Below are 15,180 nucleotides of genomic sequence, written 5' to 3' on the forward strand. Positions count from 1 at the left end.
GTGAGGCACCCCACTTGTGAGCCCTCCAAACCCGCCGTCTGCGTCTCATGTGGCTCCTGCCTGGACATCCGCTGGCAACCTAGCTTCAGGGTCCACCTGACCCTGACTGAGAAATGAGTCACCCCCCCGCCCGTGACCCCAGGGACGCCGGGGGAGACCCCAGCGTTTCCAGCTCCCATCTGCTGAGGAAGAGAGTGGGCGACCGCAGAACGTGTGGTAAATACAGGGTGGTTCAAAGCACGAGAGGAAAGACAGGAAGATGCTCACGGGCCCCGCCCCGGACGCCGGGCCGTCCTTCCAGCCGTTCTTCCCGAGTCCCGCTCTCCTGAAGCTGAAACGGTGCCGTAGGGGGCGCAGGCATTTCTTCTGCTTCTCCCTCTTCCTCGACGTTGGTGGGGCCCTCCCCCCAGTGTTGATGAAACACCCCTGTCAGCTGCAGGCTTAACGGTCGTACAGTTTGGTACGACAGCCACAGCTGGGCCGTGACTCGGCCATTGTGCACGTGGCGTCGGGCCGTCTCCGTTTTGCCATCGTGAGAAAATGCCACGATGATCTTTTCCTCATCGCCCCTTTGCACGTTTGCCAACGCGAGGCTGACATAAACCGGAGGGTGACGGTGACGGTGACGGCGACGGCGACGGCCGTCCCCCAGCCTTGCTTCCAACCGTGTTTCGGTCATATTGCGGGTTATCCGTTCCGTCTGCTGTGCATAAGGGTGTTGTCATTTAGACGACACTACTTCCCAGAGCATCTACGCCATACCCACGGGCAGGCTTCCCGGTCCCCCCACAAGGCAACTCCTGCACTGTCCGGTCTTTTGAGCCTCACCCTCAGGGCCGTGGCCTCACTGGCGCCCTGGGGCCCCTGGCTGAGGAGGCAGGAGCGGCCCAGCGTGCTGTGGGGTGGCCTCTGGGGCTGCCTGGCTCCCTGTGAAACACGGTGCTGCCCCTTCGGAGCTGTGTCACCTTGGGAGGGACGCTCAGCGTCTCTGGCCTGTTTCCTGCAAGCATGGTGAGGTGCTGCCTCCCACACGGCGGGAGCCGGCCACACGACCCCGCGTCTGGGAAGCTGCCACCTCCTGGCGGTGTTACTTCGGGCAAGTGGCTGACCCCTCTCTGAACCCAAGTTTTCTCGCCCGTGAGTCCTTGGAGAGTGACCACAAGGCTGGCCGTGTAAATCACCGGGAACAGGATAAAGCGCTGCCTCTCCCTTCGTCCAGGATGTGCGCGTAAACCAGCTCTCCAGAGGCCAGAATTCTGTTTCTCCTTTCTGTAATTATTAAGATACCAAAAAAACTAAAATTTTCAGGATGTGCGCGTAAACCAGCACTCCAGAGGCCAGAATTCTGTTTCTCCTTTCTGTAATTATTAAGATACCAAAAAAACTAAAATTTTCCGCGTGCTGCCCCCACCCCTTGTGATCAGTGTTTTGGGGCACGCACAATGCTCAGCTCACGGTCGGAGGCCCTCGCCTCGTCGGGGCATCCTGCAGGGCCCCCACCAGCGCCCCGTTCCCTCTCCAGGCCCTACCAAGGGAACCCGACCTTCGACCCCGAGTTCGTCCGCTCCAAGTCCGCGGCTGCCGCGGGCCTGTGCTCCTGGTGCATCAACATCGTCCGCTTCTACGAGGTGTACTGCGACGTGGCCCCCAAGAGGCAGGCCCTGGAGGAGGCCAATGCCGAGCTGGCAGAGGCGCAGGAGAAGCTGTCCCGGATCAAAAACAAGATCGCCGTAAGCGCCAGCAGCACGCCTGTGGCTGCCGTGGCCCGCTCAGTGGCACGGGGCGGGGGCGGAGGAGGCCGACGCCACCAACAGGGTGATCTCGCTGGCCAACAGGTAGCTCGCCCCGCCGCTCGGCCTTCCAGACCCCCGGAATGGACGGGCCCACAGCGGGCCTCTGGGGGGAGGGACGAGCCAGCGGAGGCCGCGACGTCCCAGCCTTCACTTGCCGAGCACGAAGTCTCGAGGCTAAACAGAGCGGCTATTCGCTGGCCCGCGACCCCACCTCCGGGAGCGGTGGCACTTCCAGGTGGACCCTGAGTGCTCAGTGGTCTTCAAGGAACGTGACTTCTCGCAGTGCAGAATCCCAATCCGGACCTGCCCGGGCGCTGGGTCCACGACGGCTCATCCCGGGCAGAGTTCTTTTGGAACCCACTGTCACCCGTACCGTGGCGTCACTGTCACCCGTACTGTGGTGTCACCGTCACCTGTACCGTGGCGTCACCGTCACTCGTACCGTGGCGTCACCGTCACCCGTACCGTGGCGTCACCGTCACCCGTACCGTGGCGTCACCGTCACCCGTACCGTGGAGTCACCGTCACCCGTACCGTGGCGTCACCGTCACCCGTACTGTGGCGTGACCGTCACCCGTACCGTGGCGTCACCGTCACCCATACTGTGGAGTCACTGTGGCCTGTACCGTGGTGTCACCGTCACCCATACTGTGGCGTCACTGTGGCCTGTACCGTGGTGTCACCGTCACCCATACCGTGGCGTCACCGTCACCCATACTGTGGCGTCACTGTGGCCTGTACCGTGGTGTCACTGTCACCCGTACTGTGGCCTCACCATCACCCGTACTGTGACGTCACCGTCACCCGTACCGTGGCGTCACCGTCACCCGTACTGTGGTGTCACCGTCACCCGTACCGTGGCGTCACCGTCACCCGTACTGTGGAGTCACTGTCACCCGTACTGTGACGTCACTGTCACCCGTACTGTGGCGCTGGGTGCAGGCTTCCAGGGCCACCTCACGTTTGCAGCGCGTGATGACGTCGGCTCCAGAGTACACTGTCCTGTGAGCCACACTGTCACCTAATGTTGCCCAGTTGCCACCCTAAAACTGTACAGAGAAGCAGATGAAATCAATTTCAGTAACATACTAGGCCCCAAATCTGATACTTCAGCCCACGATCCGTGTGAACGATCAGTGAGACGTGTCACGTGCTCGTTCCCGCTCCGAGCCCGAGATCCCACACGTGTTTACGGCACGTCTCAGTTCCGGCCAGCACGTCTGGGCGCTCTCCGGGCGGTGGCCATGAGAAGCGGGGGCGCCCCGGTCCCCTCCGTCCAGTGAGCTCGTGACCCCGCGCCCGTTGCAGGCTGGTAGGGGGTTTAGCGTCGGAAAACGTCCGCTGGGCCGAGTCGGTGGAGAACTTCAGGAGCCAGGGTGTCACGCTGTGCGGGGACGTGCTGCTGATCTCCGCCTTCGTCTCCTACGTGGGCTACTTCACCAAGAAGTACCGCAACGAGCTCATGGAGAGGTTCTGGATCCCGTACGTAAACAAGCTGAAGGTGAGCGGCCCTTGCTCGGGAAGCCAGCAGAAGTCCCCTGGGGCAGACTCCCAGGCCGAGGCTTCGGCCATGCAGGGCGGGGACTGCGGCCGGGGTCGCCAACGCCAACACCTTTTCCGGCCGGCCCCAGGCGGCTCCGTCAGGGCGGTGTGGACGGACAGCTGTCTTGTCGCACGCACGGGGCCTGGCTCGCCACCACCTGCTGCAGAGCCACCGCCACTGGGAGGGTCGCTTTCCCGTGAAGCTGTCGGGCCACACTGTCCCTTCTGAGAGAAGACATTCCCTCGGGGCAGGTCCCCATCCCCATCACGGAGGGTCTGGACCCCTTGAGCCTGCTGACCGACGACGCAGACGTGGCCACTTGGAACAACCAGGGGCTCCCCAGCGACCGCATGTCCACCGAGAATGCCACCATCCTGTGCAACACGGAGCGCTGGCCACTCATCGTGGACGCCCAACTGCAAGGAATCAAGTGGATCAAAAACAAATACGGGAGCGAACTGAAGGCCATCCGCCTGGGACAGAAGAGGTGCTCGGTGGCCGCCACCCCGCGGGCAGGGAGCGGGGGCGGGCCGTCCGGTCAGCTGCTGGCTGTGCCAGGAAATACACCATCAGCGGTTCGTCCCTGCTCGACAGTGGACGGATCTTTCAGTATAAATACTGGCCCCGGGTGGGTTTTCTTTTTAATATCTGGCCCTGGGGACAGTGCCAAGAAGAGTAAAGAATGAGTCTGAGGGCTGCCCCTGCACCCCCGCTGCCCACAGGGAGGGAGCGCCGACCGAGGCCCCGGCCTGGGTTGAGTCCAGCCTGGCCTTCTGCCGGCCAAGAGGCTGCGGGCCAGTCACTTTCCCATCCCTCGTCCCTCGTGGGGCTTATTTCCTTGTCACACATGGAGAACAGCGGCCCGTAGCAAAGGCCACCCTGTGTGTGCCCCGTGTGCGGGGAAGGCCGGATGGGACGCGGGCGTGAACACGGATGGGACGCGGGTGTGAACACGGGTGGGACGCGGGCGTGAACAGGGATGGCCTACATAAGCCTTTCTCTTTATGAATAGATCTCTTAACACTAAGACAACTTTGTCAAAACACAAAACAAAACAAACCAAATGGCCTCCGCAGCCATGGTGGCTCCGTTTTCACCCCCACCCCTGTGACCCCAGAGGGGTGATTTACACAGACGCCTCGAGCCCCGCTCGGGGGTGGGAGGGGATGGGTCTCAGAGGGGCACGAGTCTCTGGCCCCTGGGTCACCTCTGCCCCCGAGGGCTGCCCCCAGGGGACGCAGGAAGCCGCCATCACTAGGCCCTCCGTCATTCACTGTCTCCTGCACCGTGCCCACAGCTACCTGGACATCATCGAGCAGGCCATTTCAGAAGGGGACATCTTGCTCATCGAGAACATTGGCGAGACGGTGGACCCTGTGCTGGACCCCCTGCTGGGCAGGAACACGATCAAGAAGGGGAAGTGAGTGGCCACGTCACCTCCGTGGTCTAAGCCACGTGAGCCCTCTCAGAGGCCGGGGCCGGCCCGCGTGTGCAGGAGCGTGCAGGGCACGGCCTCTGCCTCCCAGTAGGCAGCAAGGGCTTCGATGCGGTGCTGCCGGGTGTGAGGGGACCCCCAGCTCCCCGAGAGGAGGCGCAGCTATGAGGCCACCTCCCCGCTGCAAGTAGCTGCGTCGTTTTATCAGGAATGACCTCCAGACGGTGGGCCTTAATGGTCACGTTTTTATTTCTGTGCATTTTGCAAATTTCGAACCGATGCTTCTTTTTAATTCAGGTGAAATTCAAACAACATAAAAGTAGCTATTTTTAGTGATAGTTCAGTGGCATTTAGAGCGTTCACAGTGTTGTCAGCCACCACCTCTGTCCAGTTCCAAAAGGGACTGGACGGAAACCCTGTGCCTTTGAGTGGTCACCTCCCTCCCGCCCCTGCCGACCACCGACCCGCACTCAACTCCATGGACGTGCTGGACGCATGTCATCGAGGGACTCACGATGTGAGCCTCTCTGTGACTGGCTCCTTTCCCTCGGCGTAATGTCCTGGGGTCCCCCTCGGGGCCGGCACTCAGTCCTGTCCATGGCTGAGTGACAGTCCTTTACGCGGATAGATCGTGGTTTGCTGCGTTGAGCTTGGAGTTACCTTTCTAATATAAAAAATTAAGTCGATGTAAACAGTGCGAGGTCAGAGTTGATATGAGCCACCTCGAAATGCAGGGGTGCAAGCAGAAGCCCAGAAGAGAGGTAGCAAGTAAACCCCCGGAGAGCTACACTCTGAGAAGGGCCTGGCAGGGGTGGCGATGCCCAAGGGGTGAAGTTAGAGGCCCCCAAAGTGTGCTTGACCAGAAAGAGGGGACAGCAGAGCAGGGGTCAACCGACCTGGCTCCCCCTGGCCCTGGGAGCTTCCGGAATGTGCAGGAAACACCACAGTGACGACCAGGACAAACCAGCCAGAGACAGAGCAGGCACACCTTGTAGAAGGGCCGGTCCCAGGCCAGGGAGGGGCGCTGGACAAGGGAAGTCACAGTCCCTTCCCAGTGACCAGGGGAGGGTTCGAGGCGGCGGCTTGGGCGGGGACGGCCACCAGGCTGCTGTGGAAGGTGGTCTGTGTTTGTGTTGCTGTCACTGTTGCCGGGGAGCCCCCCCTAACCCCTTGCCCCACTGATGGCCAGGTACATCAAGATCGGCGACAAGGAGGTGGAGTACCACCCCAAATTCCGTCTGATCATGCACACCAAGTACTTCAACCCCCACTACAAGCCCGAGATGCAGGCCCAGTGCTCCCTGATCAACTTCCTGGTCACCAGGGACGGCCTCGAGGACCAGCTCTTGGCCGCCGTGGTGGCTAAAGAGCGCCCAGATCTAGAGCAGCTGAAGGTACCGAGGTCCGACGTCGGTCATGGGTGGCGTGGGGCGGGCCGAGGCAGGGACGGAAGCGGGGAGGGTCACCGTGGGGTTTCTTGGCGCTCGGCTTCTCTGAAGGCGCCCCGGCTTCTCGCACTGAACTGTACCTGCTCCCCAGTCGCCCCCAAAATGTAATTCTAAGTCAGAGAACAGCTTCGCAGCGAGACCAGGAGCCACAGCAGTGCCCACGGGCCCTAGAGCGCCGGCCCCTGCGGGCACGTCCTCACAGTGGGCTTGAGGGTCCCGGGCCCCCATGCTGCCCCTCGCCACTCAGTGGCCAGCGACAGGCAGCTTTAGAGGCCAGGGCAGGGCCACTGCCCTGCTTGCTTCCAGCCCTCCTGTGGGCCGGGCCTGGGCCAAGCAGTGGGGAGGCCCCGGCACGGGGTGGTGGCAGGGCCGTGCCCACGCCTGGCTTCCCCTCCCGTCCCTGCTCCCCCGCCGCAGGCAAACCTCACCAAGTCTCAGAATGAATTCAAGATCGTCCTCAAGGAGCTGGAGGACTCTCTGCTGGCCCGGCTGTCGGCCGCCTCGGGGAACTTCCTGGGAGACACTGCCCTGGTGGAGAACCTGGAGACCACCAAGCACACGGCCAGCGAGATCGAGGAGAAGGTGACCTCGCCGCCCCCGAGGAGGGGCACGGGTGACCGCAGCACCCCGGCTACCTGCCGAGAGCCCCCGGGACAGCTCCGAGGGGTGCCGTCCGCCTGCTGGTGTCACCCACGCCCCTTGCGTTTGCTTCAAGGTGCAAGAGGCGAAAGTCACAGAGGTCAAGATCAACGAGGCACGAGAGAACTACCGGCCCGCGGCGGAGAGGGCCTCCCTGCTCTACTTCATCCTCAACGACCTCAACAAGATCAACCCCATCTACCAGTTCTCCCTCAAGGTGGGGCCCGCCCGCCCGCACCCCGGGTGGCGGTGGGGGCAGGGCTGCAGGGTGGGGGAGGGAGGGGGTGACCGTGGGATGGCCTCGCGTCCGGCTCCGCAAGCCCCCTCGTGCTCACGGCCCCCAGGCCTTCCACGTGGTCTTCGAGAAAGCCATCCTGAAGACCAGCCCCGCGGACGAGGTCAAGCAGCGGGTCATCAACCTGACGGACGAGATCACCTACTCCGTCTACATGTACACGGCCCGCGGCCTCTTCGAGCGGGACAAGCTCATCTTCCTGGCGCAGGTGGCGTTCCAGGTAACGCCCGGGCTCACGTCGGCGCCCTGGGGGCGGTCGGCATGGGGGCGGCCGCCCGTGGACACGGTTCCCCTTGGGGTGACGAGGAAGGTCCAGGTCTGGACACAACACGGTGACCGTACTAAGTGCCACTGGACCTTATGCTTGAAGAGGGTAAAAATGGCCAATTTTATGTGATGTGTATTTGACCACGATTAACAATAAGACCAAGGTGACAGATGACAACGGTCTGCCCCAGCCCAAAGCGGCGGGGGCTGTGAGCGCCCACCGTGGCCCGCTGCCCGGTGACGCTGCCTGGTGACGCCGCCCGTGCCCGCAGGTCCTGTCCATGAAGAAGGAGCTGAACCCCGCGGAGCTGGACTTCCTCCTGCGCTTCCCCTTCAAGGCCGGCGTCCTGTCGCCCGTGGACTTCCTGCAGCACCAGGGCTGGGGCGGCATCAAGGTCAGAGCCCGGCCACTCCCAACAGGGACGGCCGCGGGCGCCAGCGGCCGTGACGCTGGGAGACACCAGGAGGCCCCGGGGTGGGCCCGGAGCGCTGGGCCGCCTGCCGGTTCACGGGGACTCTGCTTTCCTGCCCGAATACCGTGGCCCTTCTGTCCCCACGCACGTCCCTGCACACCCGAGCAGAGTCACCACGGGCCCAGGGACAGTGCGAAGGGTCAAGGTCATCCCTGGGCACACTCAGGGACCCTCAATGTCACGGCTCAAAGGCCCTGAGGAAGGCAGTCCCTGGGGTGAGGCTGGCCCGTCCCAGAACCTCTGGCGAGGTGGCCGGGAGCCCTGTCCCTAGATCCGAGGCCCGCCGCCCCCCCAGGTCCCCTCTGTTTGCCCGGGGCTCCTCCTGAGGAACACACGGAAAGAGCCAGGAGGGGTTGTCCGCCCCAGGCTCTCTCGGAGATGGACGAGTTCAAAAACCTGGACAACGACATCGAAGGGTCCGCTAAGCGGTGGAAAAAGCTCGTGGAGTCGGAAGCCCCAGAGAAGGAAATCTTCCCCAAGGAGTGGAAGAACAAGACGGCCCTGCAGAAGCTGTGCATGGTGCGCTGCATGCGGCCGGACCGCATGACCTACGCCGTCAAGTGAGCGTCCCGCCCGCCGCCCAGCTCTGCAGGGACTCAGCTCCTCCCCGCTCCATGGGGAGAGGGGCCCCCGGGAGTCGGAGGGGGCCGTCCGAGTTCTCCCGAGCGCCCGGGGTCTGCCGGGGTGATATGATGGGACGACACCCCCCGCCACGGGAGCCCCCAGGATCAAAGGAGTGTGGGCGCTAACGAGCACGGGGCCACAGAGCCCCATACGGGAGCTGGGGGAGAAAGCGGAGGCAAAGCCCCGGCGTTGGAGGGCTCCCGTCCCTCGGCCACAGCTCAAGTACATCTCTCCTTCCGGGCAGTGCTGGCTCATGTGCAGAGAACTGTCCTAATCCCGCGAACCATTTCTCTGGGCCTGCAGCCCCTCCACGATGGGGAAGTCCATCGTCATCGCCACCCCCGCACCCCCTCCCGGCATTCCGTGGAGGGCCTCCGGGAACGGAGAGGATCTGGCTCCTTCACCGCCCACCCACCCAGGGGGACCAGGGCCTGTTCTCCCAGGGGACGTGGGTCACGTGCAGCATCTTTTGCTTTTCGTGGGTCCAGAGTAGCGGCAGCACAGAGGCCTGACTCACAGCCAGTGGTGATTCGCTGACGGCTCTTAGAGGAAAGGGAGCGGAGGGGTTACAGCCCAGGGAAGAGGGGGTGGAGCGAAACAAGAAACCAGTCCTGCCTCGGCCCCTCGCTGAGCCAGGGCTGGTGGGAGGTTGGGCAGAGCTGAGAAAGGCCAAGGCCAAGGCCGAGGGCTCTGACCCTCACCTGCCTGGGGAGGGGAGCGCGTCTGGTGTCCAGGATTCTTAATTCGGATTTGAGAAGCCCCTGAGTCCACACACAGGAAGGTGCTTCAGTGACCGGAAGGGAGCAGCGGTGCCCGGGGTGGTGGCATGGGCCACCCCAGCGCCGGGCGCACCCAGCCCAGCTCCAACGTTTCTGTGAGGTTGAGGAAAGCGGCTGTGCCTCCCTAATCATGTAAGGGGTGTGCAGCCTGCCAGCGAGGGGGTCCACGTCCACAGGATCGACGGATGGCAGCACTCACTGGTCAAGGGTGGAGGGGGTGCCAAAGGCCTGGCGTGCCCCTTGCCGTGCTCACGCCCCCCAGCAGCCCCTGAGGCGGCCCCGGGTTCACAAGCCCAGGGCAGGGAGCAGCTCTCAAAAAACAGAGCCCTGGTTTGCAGGGCTGGCCACTCCCTGTGGTGTCAGCCCTGTCCTGGCTGATGGCAGGCTGCCCCCGTGGGGTAGAAGGTGGGGTGGGGTTCCTGTGAGCTGCAGGGAGCAGGAAGTCCCCAGTCCCAAGGTGGGGAGGCCCGCCTGGCACCAGCCCACAGGTTCCCCGCTGAACCAGGGGAAGGAGTGGAAGGCTGAGTGCGGGTGGCCCCTCAACAAGCAGGTCCACTGAAGGGCCTCCGGGGTGCTCAGGGAGCTCAAGGAGCCCCCTGCTGGGTGACGAGCAGGCCCTTCCTGGGGACACTGCCACCGTGATGCTTTCAAAGACTGGGCTGGACATTAAAATCTTGCTAATTTTACCTCCTGTGATTCATTCAGAAGACAGTAAGCCCTGCTGCCTGTGATCACGGGAGAGCACAGAGAGCTGAGCACCAAAGGCCGCCCCAAGCGGGGCCAGATTTCCCACAGGAGGGGCCTCGATGGGCCCCGGCGCTTCTGGGGTAGATGGGAAGAGTTTGGGGCTTGGAATGGACAGGTGTTTACGTAAAGGGAGCTGCTGCCTTCACGTCAAGTCCGTTTTGTGCGCGTCATTCACGGGCCGCCTGGCACTGAGGCATGGTCACCGGCTCAGAGGCGTGGTCCCCTGGCACGCCCAGAGTTGCAGCCAGCCAGCTGCAGCCCGCACTCCCTCGTGGCTGGCCGTGACCCTGACCCTGACCTCCCTCTGGGCTGACCCTGCCGTCAGTCAGGCAGCATCCGCGGCCCGGGGCCTCTCACCCGTGTGTGCGTGTGTGCGCGGGCCTCTCTGAGGAGGAGCGCATTGCGGGGTCGGCGGGAGGAAGGGTGCCTGGAGCCCCGCACCCCTCCCCCGCAGGAGGCACGCCCTGTGGGGGCTGTTTCCCGGCCAGAGGTGTCCCTCTGCTTAGGCGAGCCCCCTAGGAGGCGGCCCCTCGGCTCGCCCCGTCTGAGCAGGCTCTCCTGCAGGAACTTCGTGGAGGAGAAGATGGGCAGCAAGTTCGTGGAGGGCCGCAGCGTGGAGTTCTCCAAGTCCTACGAGGAGAGCAGCCCGTCCACACCCATCTTCTTCATCCTCTCCCCGGGGGTCGACCCCCTGAAGGATGTGGAAGCCCTGGGTACGTGGCCAGCCATGGCCTCAGCCCCGGAAAAGGCGAATCACAGCCCCACTGAGGGGACACCCCCGTGGGGTGGCTGTTACAGAAAACACGGGAGGTGACGAGCGCCGGGAGGGTGTGGGAGCTGGAGCGCGGAGTGTCGCCAGTGGGGACGTAGGGTGGGGCCGCCAGTGCAGAAGGGGCGTCCGCGAAGGCACAGGGACCCCACCACCCCACTCCTGAATGGGTGTTCATTCGCCGTGGCCAACGGGTAGGGCCAGCTGAGCGTCTGTGAGCTGGTGCGTGGGCAGCCACGGCGGAGTAAACCCACGCGGTGGAATAGTACCCGGCCATGCAAAGGGGTGAGCCCGGCACTGCCACCCCGTGGGCGAGCCGCAGAAACACCATGCCAGCGGGAAGAGCCAGACCCGAGGGCCCGCGGCACGTGACTCCATGTCTCTGACGGGTCTGGACTCAGTAACTCCACACAGGCAGAAAGCGGATGGGCGAGTGGCTGCCGGGGGCCGGGGGCGCGGAGCCACTGTTTAAGGGGTGCGGGCTTTCCCCCTGGGGTGACGGGAACGTTCTGGAACCAGGTAGGTGGTTGCACCGCTTTGTGATTGGATTAAACATCTCCAAGTTGTATATTTAAGATGGTTTTTAAAACGCTGAACTTGATGTTCTGTGGGGGAGGGAGTGGAAGCCCAGCTGTGGGTCACAGGGCCGCAACCTCTGTCATTCAGTCGCCCCCACATTCACTGTCTTTCTTCCCTTTAGGGAAAAAACTGGGATTCACCATCGACAATGGGAAACTCCATAACGTGTCCCTGGGACAGGGACAAGAGGTGGTGGCCGAGAACGCGCTGGACGTGGCTGCAGAGAATGGACACTGGGTCATTCTGCAGGTACGGCGGTGCCGGCACCTCCCGGCCGAGAAAGCCGGCCACGGGACTCGGGGGCGCCCACGCCAAGTTCAGCTCTGTCCAGGGCAGCCGGGTGCCACGGGGTGTCTGTCAGGGCTGTCGAGTGACAGCGTGGGTTCTTCAGAGGTGAGGAAGACCCCGGGCTGGACGCCAGAGAACCCCTGAGGGGCTACTACTATCTTAAACACTGAAACTGGCGACAAGAGCGCCCCTCCCCCTCCCCAAGCCCACGGCCCGGAGGGGCCCTCTCCGCGTTTTGGGTGAATCCCAGCACAACCCCGTCCTGGGTCCTGCGGCCTCCCGCAGCCCATCCTGGGCCTGGCTTGTCCCACAAGCACCTCCAGGCCACCCAGCTCCCGCAGACCCCGCGGTGTGGCTGACCTCAGTCCGCGGGCGTCACCTGACCCCATGTGGAGTCCTCAGCTTCGAGGCATTGCTTTTTGACTCGAGCCTCTCGGGAGGGGTGGGGACCGCGTCATCTCCCCCGTATGCCGGGCTGGCGGAGGGCGGGAAAGACACACCGTGAGGCTGGGGTCTTGGGTTAACTGAGCACAGAATCAACTCTGGGGCCACAGGTGCTTGGCTGAAACCATCCGCGTGCCCCGTAAAGGTGGACAGCGGGGTGCGGGGGCGGCTGCTGTCAGAAGCAGCCCGCCCAGGGACATGGCCAAGAGGCCTGTTCCCGTGGGCCCAGGGCAGGGGAGGGGCGCGTCGACACTAAGCCCTGGTCGTGGTCACAGAACATCCACCTGGTGGCCCGCTGGCTGAGCACCCTGGACAAGAAGGTGGAGCGGTACAGCACGGGCAGCCACGAGGACTACCGCGTGTTCATCAGCGCCGAGCCCGCCCCCAGCCCCGAGTCCCACATCATCCCCCAGGGCATCCTGGAAAACGCCATCAAAATCACCAACGAGCCACCCACGGGCATGTACGCCAACCTGCACAAGGCCCTGGACCTCTTCACCCAGGTGAGGCGGCTTCCCCTGCCGTGCATGCCAGCGCCAGGCCCCAGTCTGAGCAGCCCACAGGTGTGGGCCCGAGCTCCACGCTGGCTGTCTCCCATCCACGCCCCTCACGCACACACACACGCGCGCGCACACACGCACAGACGCGCACACACACACGCACACACACACACACACAGCCACGCACACACACACACGCGCACACACACGCACAGACGCGCGCACACACACACACACGCACACACACACACCTCAAACTGCAAGGTCAGCAAGCTCCTGGAAGGCTGCACAGATTGCTGTGGGAGCATCCATCACTCACGGCTTCATGAAACAAACGCGTGCTCGTAATCCGTTTCGTGACCTGCAAGTCGGCACTGGGAAACGAGGTCTGTTCTGCACTAGAACCTTCTGGGTGCTGCACACGCTTGGTCCCCAAATTGGAGTCTGAAGCCTTTGTGAGGAAAAAACCCTGTATTCTCCAGTGACAGCTAACCAAGGTCTATTTGTGGAGCGCACTGTGCCAAGAATGCATGACTTCTATATCTGGCTTATTTAATGTATAAAACCATATACGAACCTGTCAGAGTCATCGACCAAGAATTTCCTACCAGCTTTCAAAGGACCCACCACGGTCAGGGTGAGGTCACAGAGAACCGGACGCAGGAAAACAGATGTGCGGCCACACACTCCTCCCTCCGAGCGAGAAATACTGTGTGCCCGCGACGTCATAGGCACTGGGGACAGCTAGGCCAGAGTCTGCTGGGAAGTGGGTGCCCAGGGCGGGCAGCCGAGGCCAGAGGCGCGGGGTGGGGCAGCCGGGTGCAGGGCCCGGGAGGGCTCCCCAGCGGCACGCTCGGGCCCCTCTGCGCACATTTGACAGGTGTCTGTCCCTCGTCTGGCTTTCTGGACGCTGGGCCTGCAGCCACGGCAAAGCGCCTGGCCCAGAGGCACAGGAAGCGCTGAGCGGATGAGGAAGACACCGCTGAGCTTCTAGAAGTCTCCGTGTGTTCAGGAGTCACCGCCTGAGCAAAGGCTAATCAGGATCAGTACAGTCTCACACCCCTGATTGAGAACGTGGGCTGAGTTTGCCTTTCCCTGCGAACATGGAGAAGGGGCTTGCCAAGCACCCCCAGGGTTCCCACCCCTTACGGGCAGACTTCACGGGTGGGTTTTGAAGAGTGTGGGTACCGTTTGTATGTAAACAACGAGGCACATCGGTAAACGGGAGGGGACGTCATTTCTCATTAAGCACGTCCTGAGGTGCCCTGGGTCGGGGGTATTTCATTAAGAAGCAAAGTCAGTCTCTTGACTTGCAGTGACAGAACACTTCGGGTGACAGAACACTTTCCGTCAGTGTCCGGACAATGTTCCCTGAGGCCTTGCAGATGGGGAGAGAGGCGAGAGGCCAGCCCAGAGCAATCGAAGCCTTGACCCCTGACCCGCACCCCACCCCCAGGGAAGCAGCTGGCAGAGGGCACTCTGGCCCCCTGCTGGCGGCTCCCATGGGCCCGCCTGACCCGGAGCGTGCGCCCCCTGCAGGACACCCTGGAGATGTGCACCAAGGAGATCGAGTTCAAGTGCATCCTGTTCGCCCTTTGCTACTTCCACGCCGTGGTGGCCGAGAGGCGCAAGTTTGGGGCCCAGGGCTGGAATAGGTCGTACCCCTTCAACAACGGGGACCTCACCATCTCCATCAACGTGCTCTACAACTACCTGGAGGCCAACGCCAAGGTACGGGGCCAGGCTCACTTCTCCTTCCTCTCTCCCTCCTTTTATCTGTTGGCTTATGGTTAAGAGACATTGAGTAGGTTTTACAGCCAAGGCAAATCCAAAGCCTAAGATTCATCTAGACCTCGCCAACCTGATTCAAAGATGAGCATCCAATCCCCGGCCACCACCTCCCACAGGTGCCAGCCGTCGGGCACCGTTTCTGCTTGTTATCTACACTTTGGGGATCTGCCTGTCCGGCACTCGAACAGCGGGGGGTCGCGGATGAGGCTGGCGCTTGGGCAGCGTCCGGAGACAGAACCCAGGGCTAAAAGAACCTCCCTGGGAATACGGGAACGCTTCCCGCCGCTCCTAGTGAAAATTAAACGTGTCGTCAGACGCCGACAGCTGCAGAGGACTGAACAGCCAGCCAGTGAGCCCTCCTGGAGCGGGCCCCGGCCCTGTGGGTACAGGCAGACTCGGGGCCATGCAGGGGGCTGGAGGCGTGAGCACAGGGGTGGGCCCGAGCCCTGCGGTGAGTGGCACAGGGCCCCCGCGGGCAGCCCAGTGGCCTGGCTAGAGAGCCCTCAGTCTCGGCCACCCACCCGCCTCGCTGGGCCTTCTCGGGCCCTTGCTTACGTGAAGCCTGGTGCCGACACAACACTGCCCTGCGAGCCCACGGCCTTGGACTCCTCGCTCGTGCCCCGAAAGCGAGGATTCTGGCAGCCAGCACCTTCTTAAGCTGACAGAGGACCGGGAGCAAGTGCACAGTGCTCGTATTGTCCAGGAAGGCTCCTGAGACCCTGGGGGGTGGTCGCAGCTGAACTGGCGGTCAGAGCTTGCACCTCCC

At 63.0% G+C, this 15,180-nt stretch overlaps 1 protein-coding gene across 1 annotated transcript in view; it reads left to right on the forward strand.

Annotated features, from left to right (window-relative positions):
• Positions 1–15,180, forward strand: part of DNAH17 (dynein axonemal heavy chain 17) — a 111,643-nt gene that overhangs the window by 88,183 nt on the left and 8,280 nt on the right. The window contains 15 exon segments of the mRNA XM_025047110.1: positions 1,523–1,780; positions 1,782–1,835; positions 3,102–3,294; positions 3,588–3,823; positions 4,634–4,756; positions 5,961–6,165; positions 6,637–6,801; positions 6,935–7,075; positions 7,203–7,373; positions 7,693–7,815; positions 8,260–8,453; positions 10,608–10,756; positions 11,513–11,640; positions 12,399–12,626; positions 14,163–14,354. Coding sequence (XP_024902878.1) covers positions 1,523–1,780; positions 1,782–1,835; positions 3,102–3,294; positions 3,588–3,823; positions 4,634–4,756; positions 5,961–6,165; positions 6,637–6,801; positions 6,935–7,075; positions 7,203–7,373; positions 7,693–7,815; positions 8,260–8,453; positions 10,608–10,756; positions 11,513–11,640; positions 12,399–12,626; positions 14,163–14,354 — 2,560 coding nt within the window.

This window comes from Pteropus alecto, unplaced genomic scaffold, assembly GCF_000325575.1.
Source record: "Pteropus alecto unplaced genomic scaffold, ASM32557v1 scaffold134, whole genome shotgun sequence".
NCBI classification, from domain to species: Eukaryota; Metazoa; Chordata; class Mammalia; order Chiroptera; family Pteropodidae; genus Pteropus; species Pteropus alecto.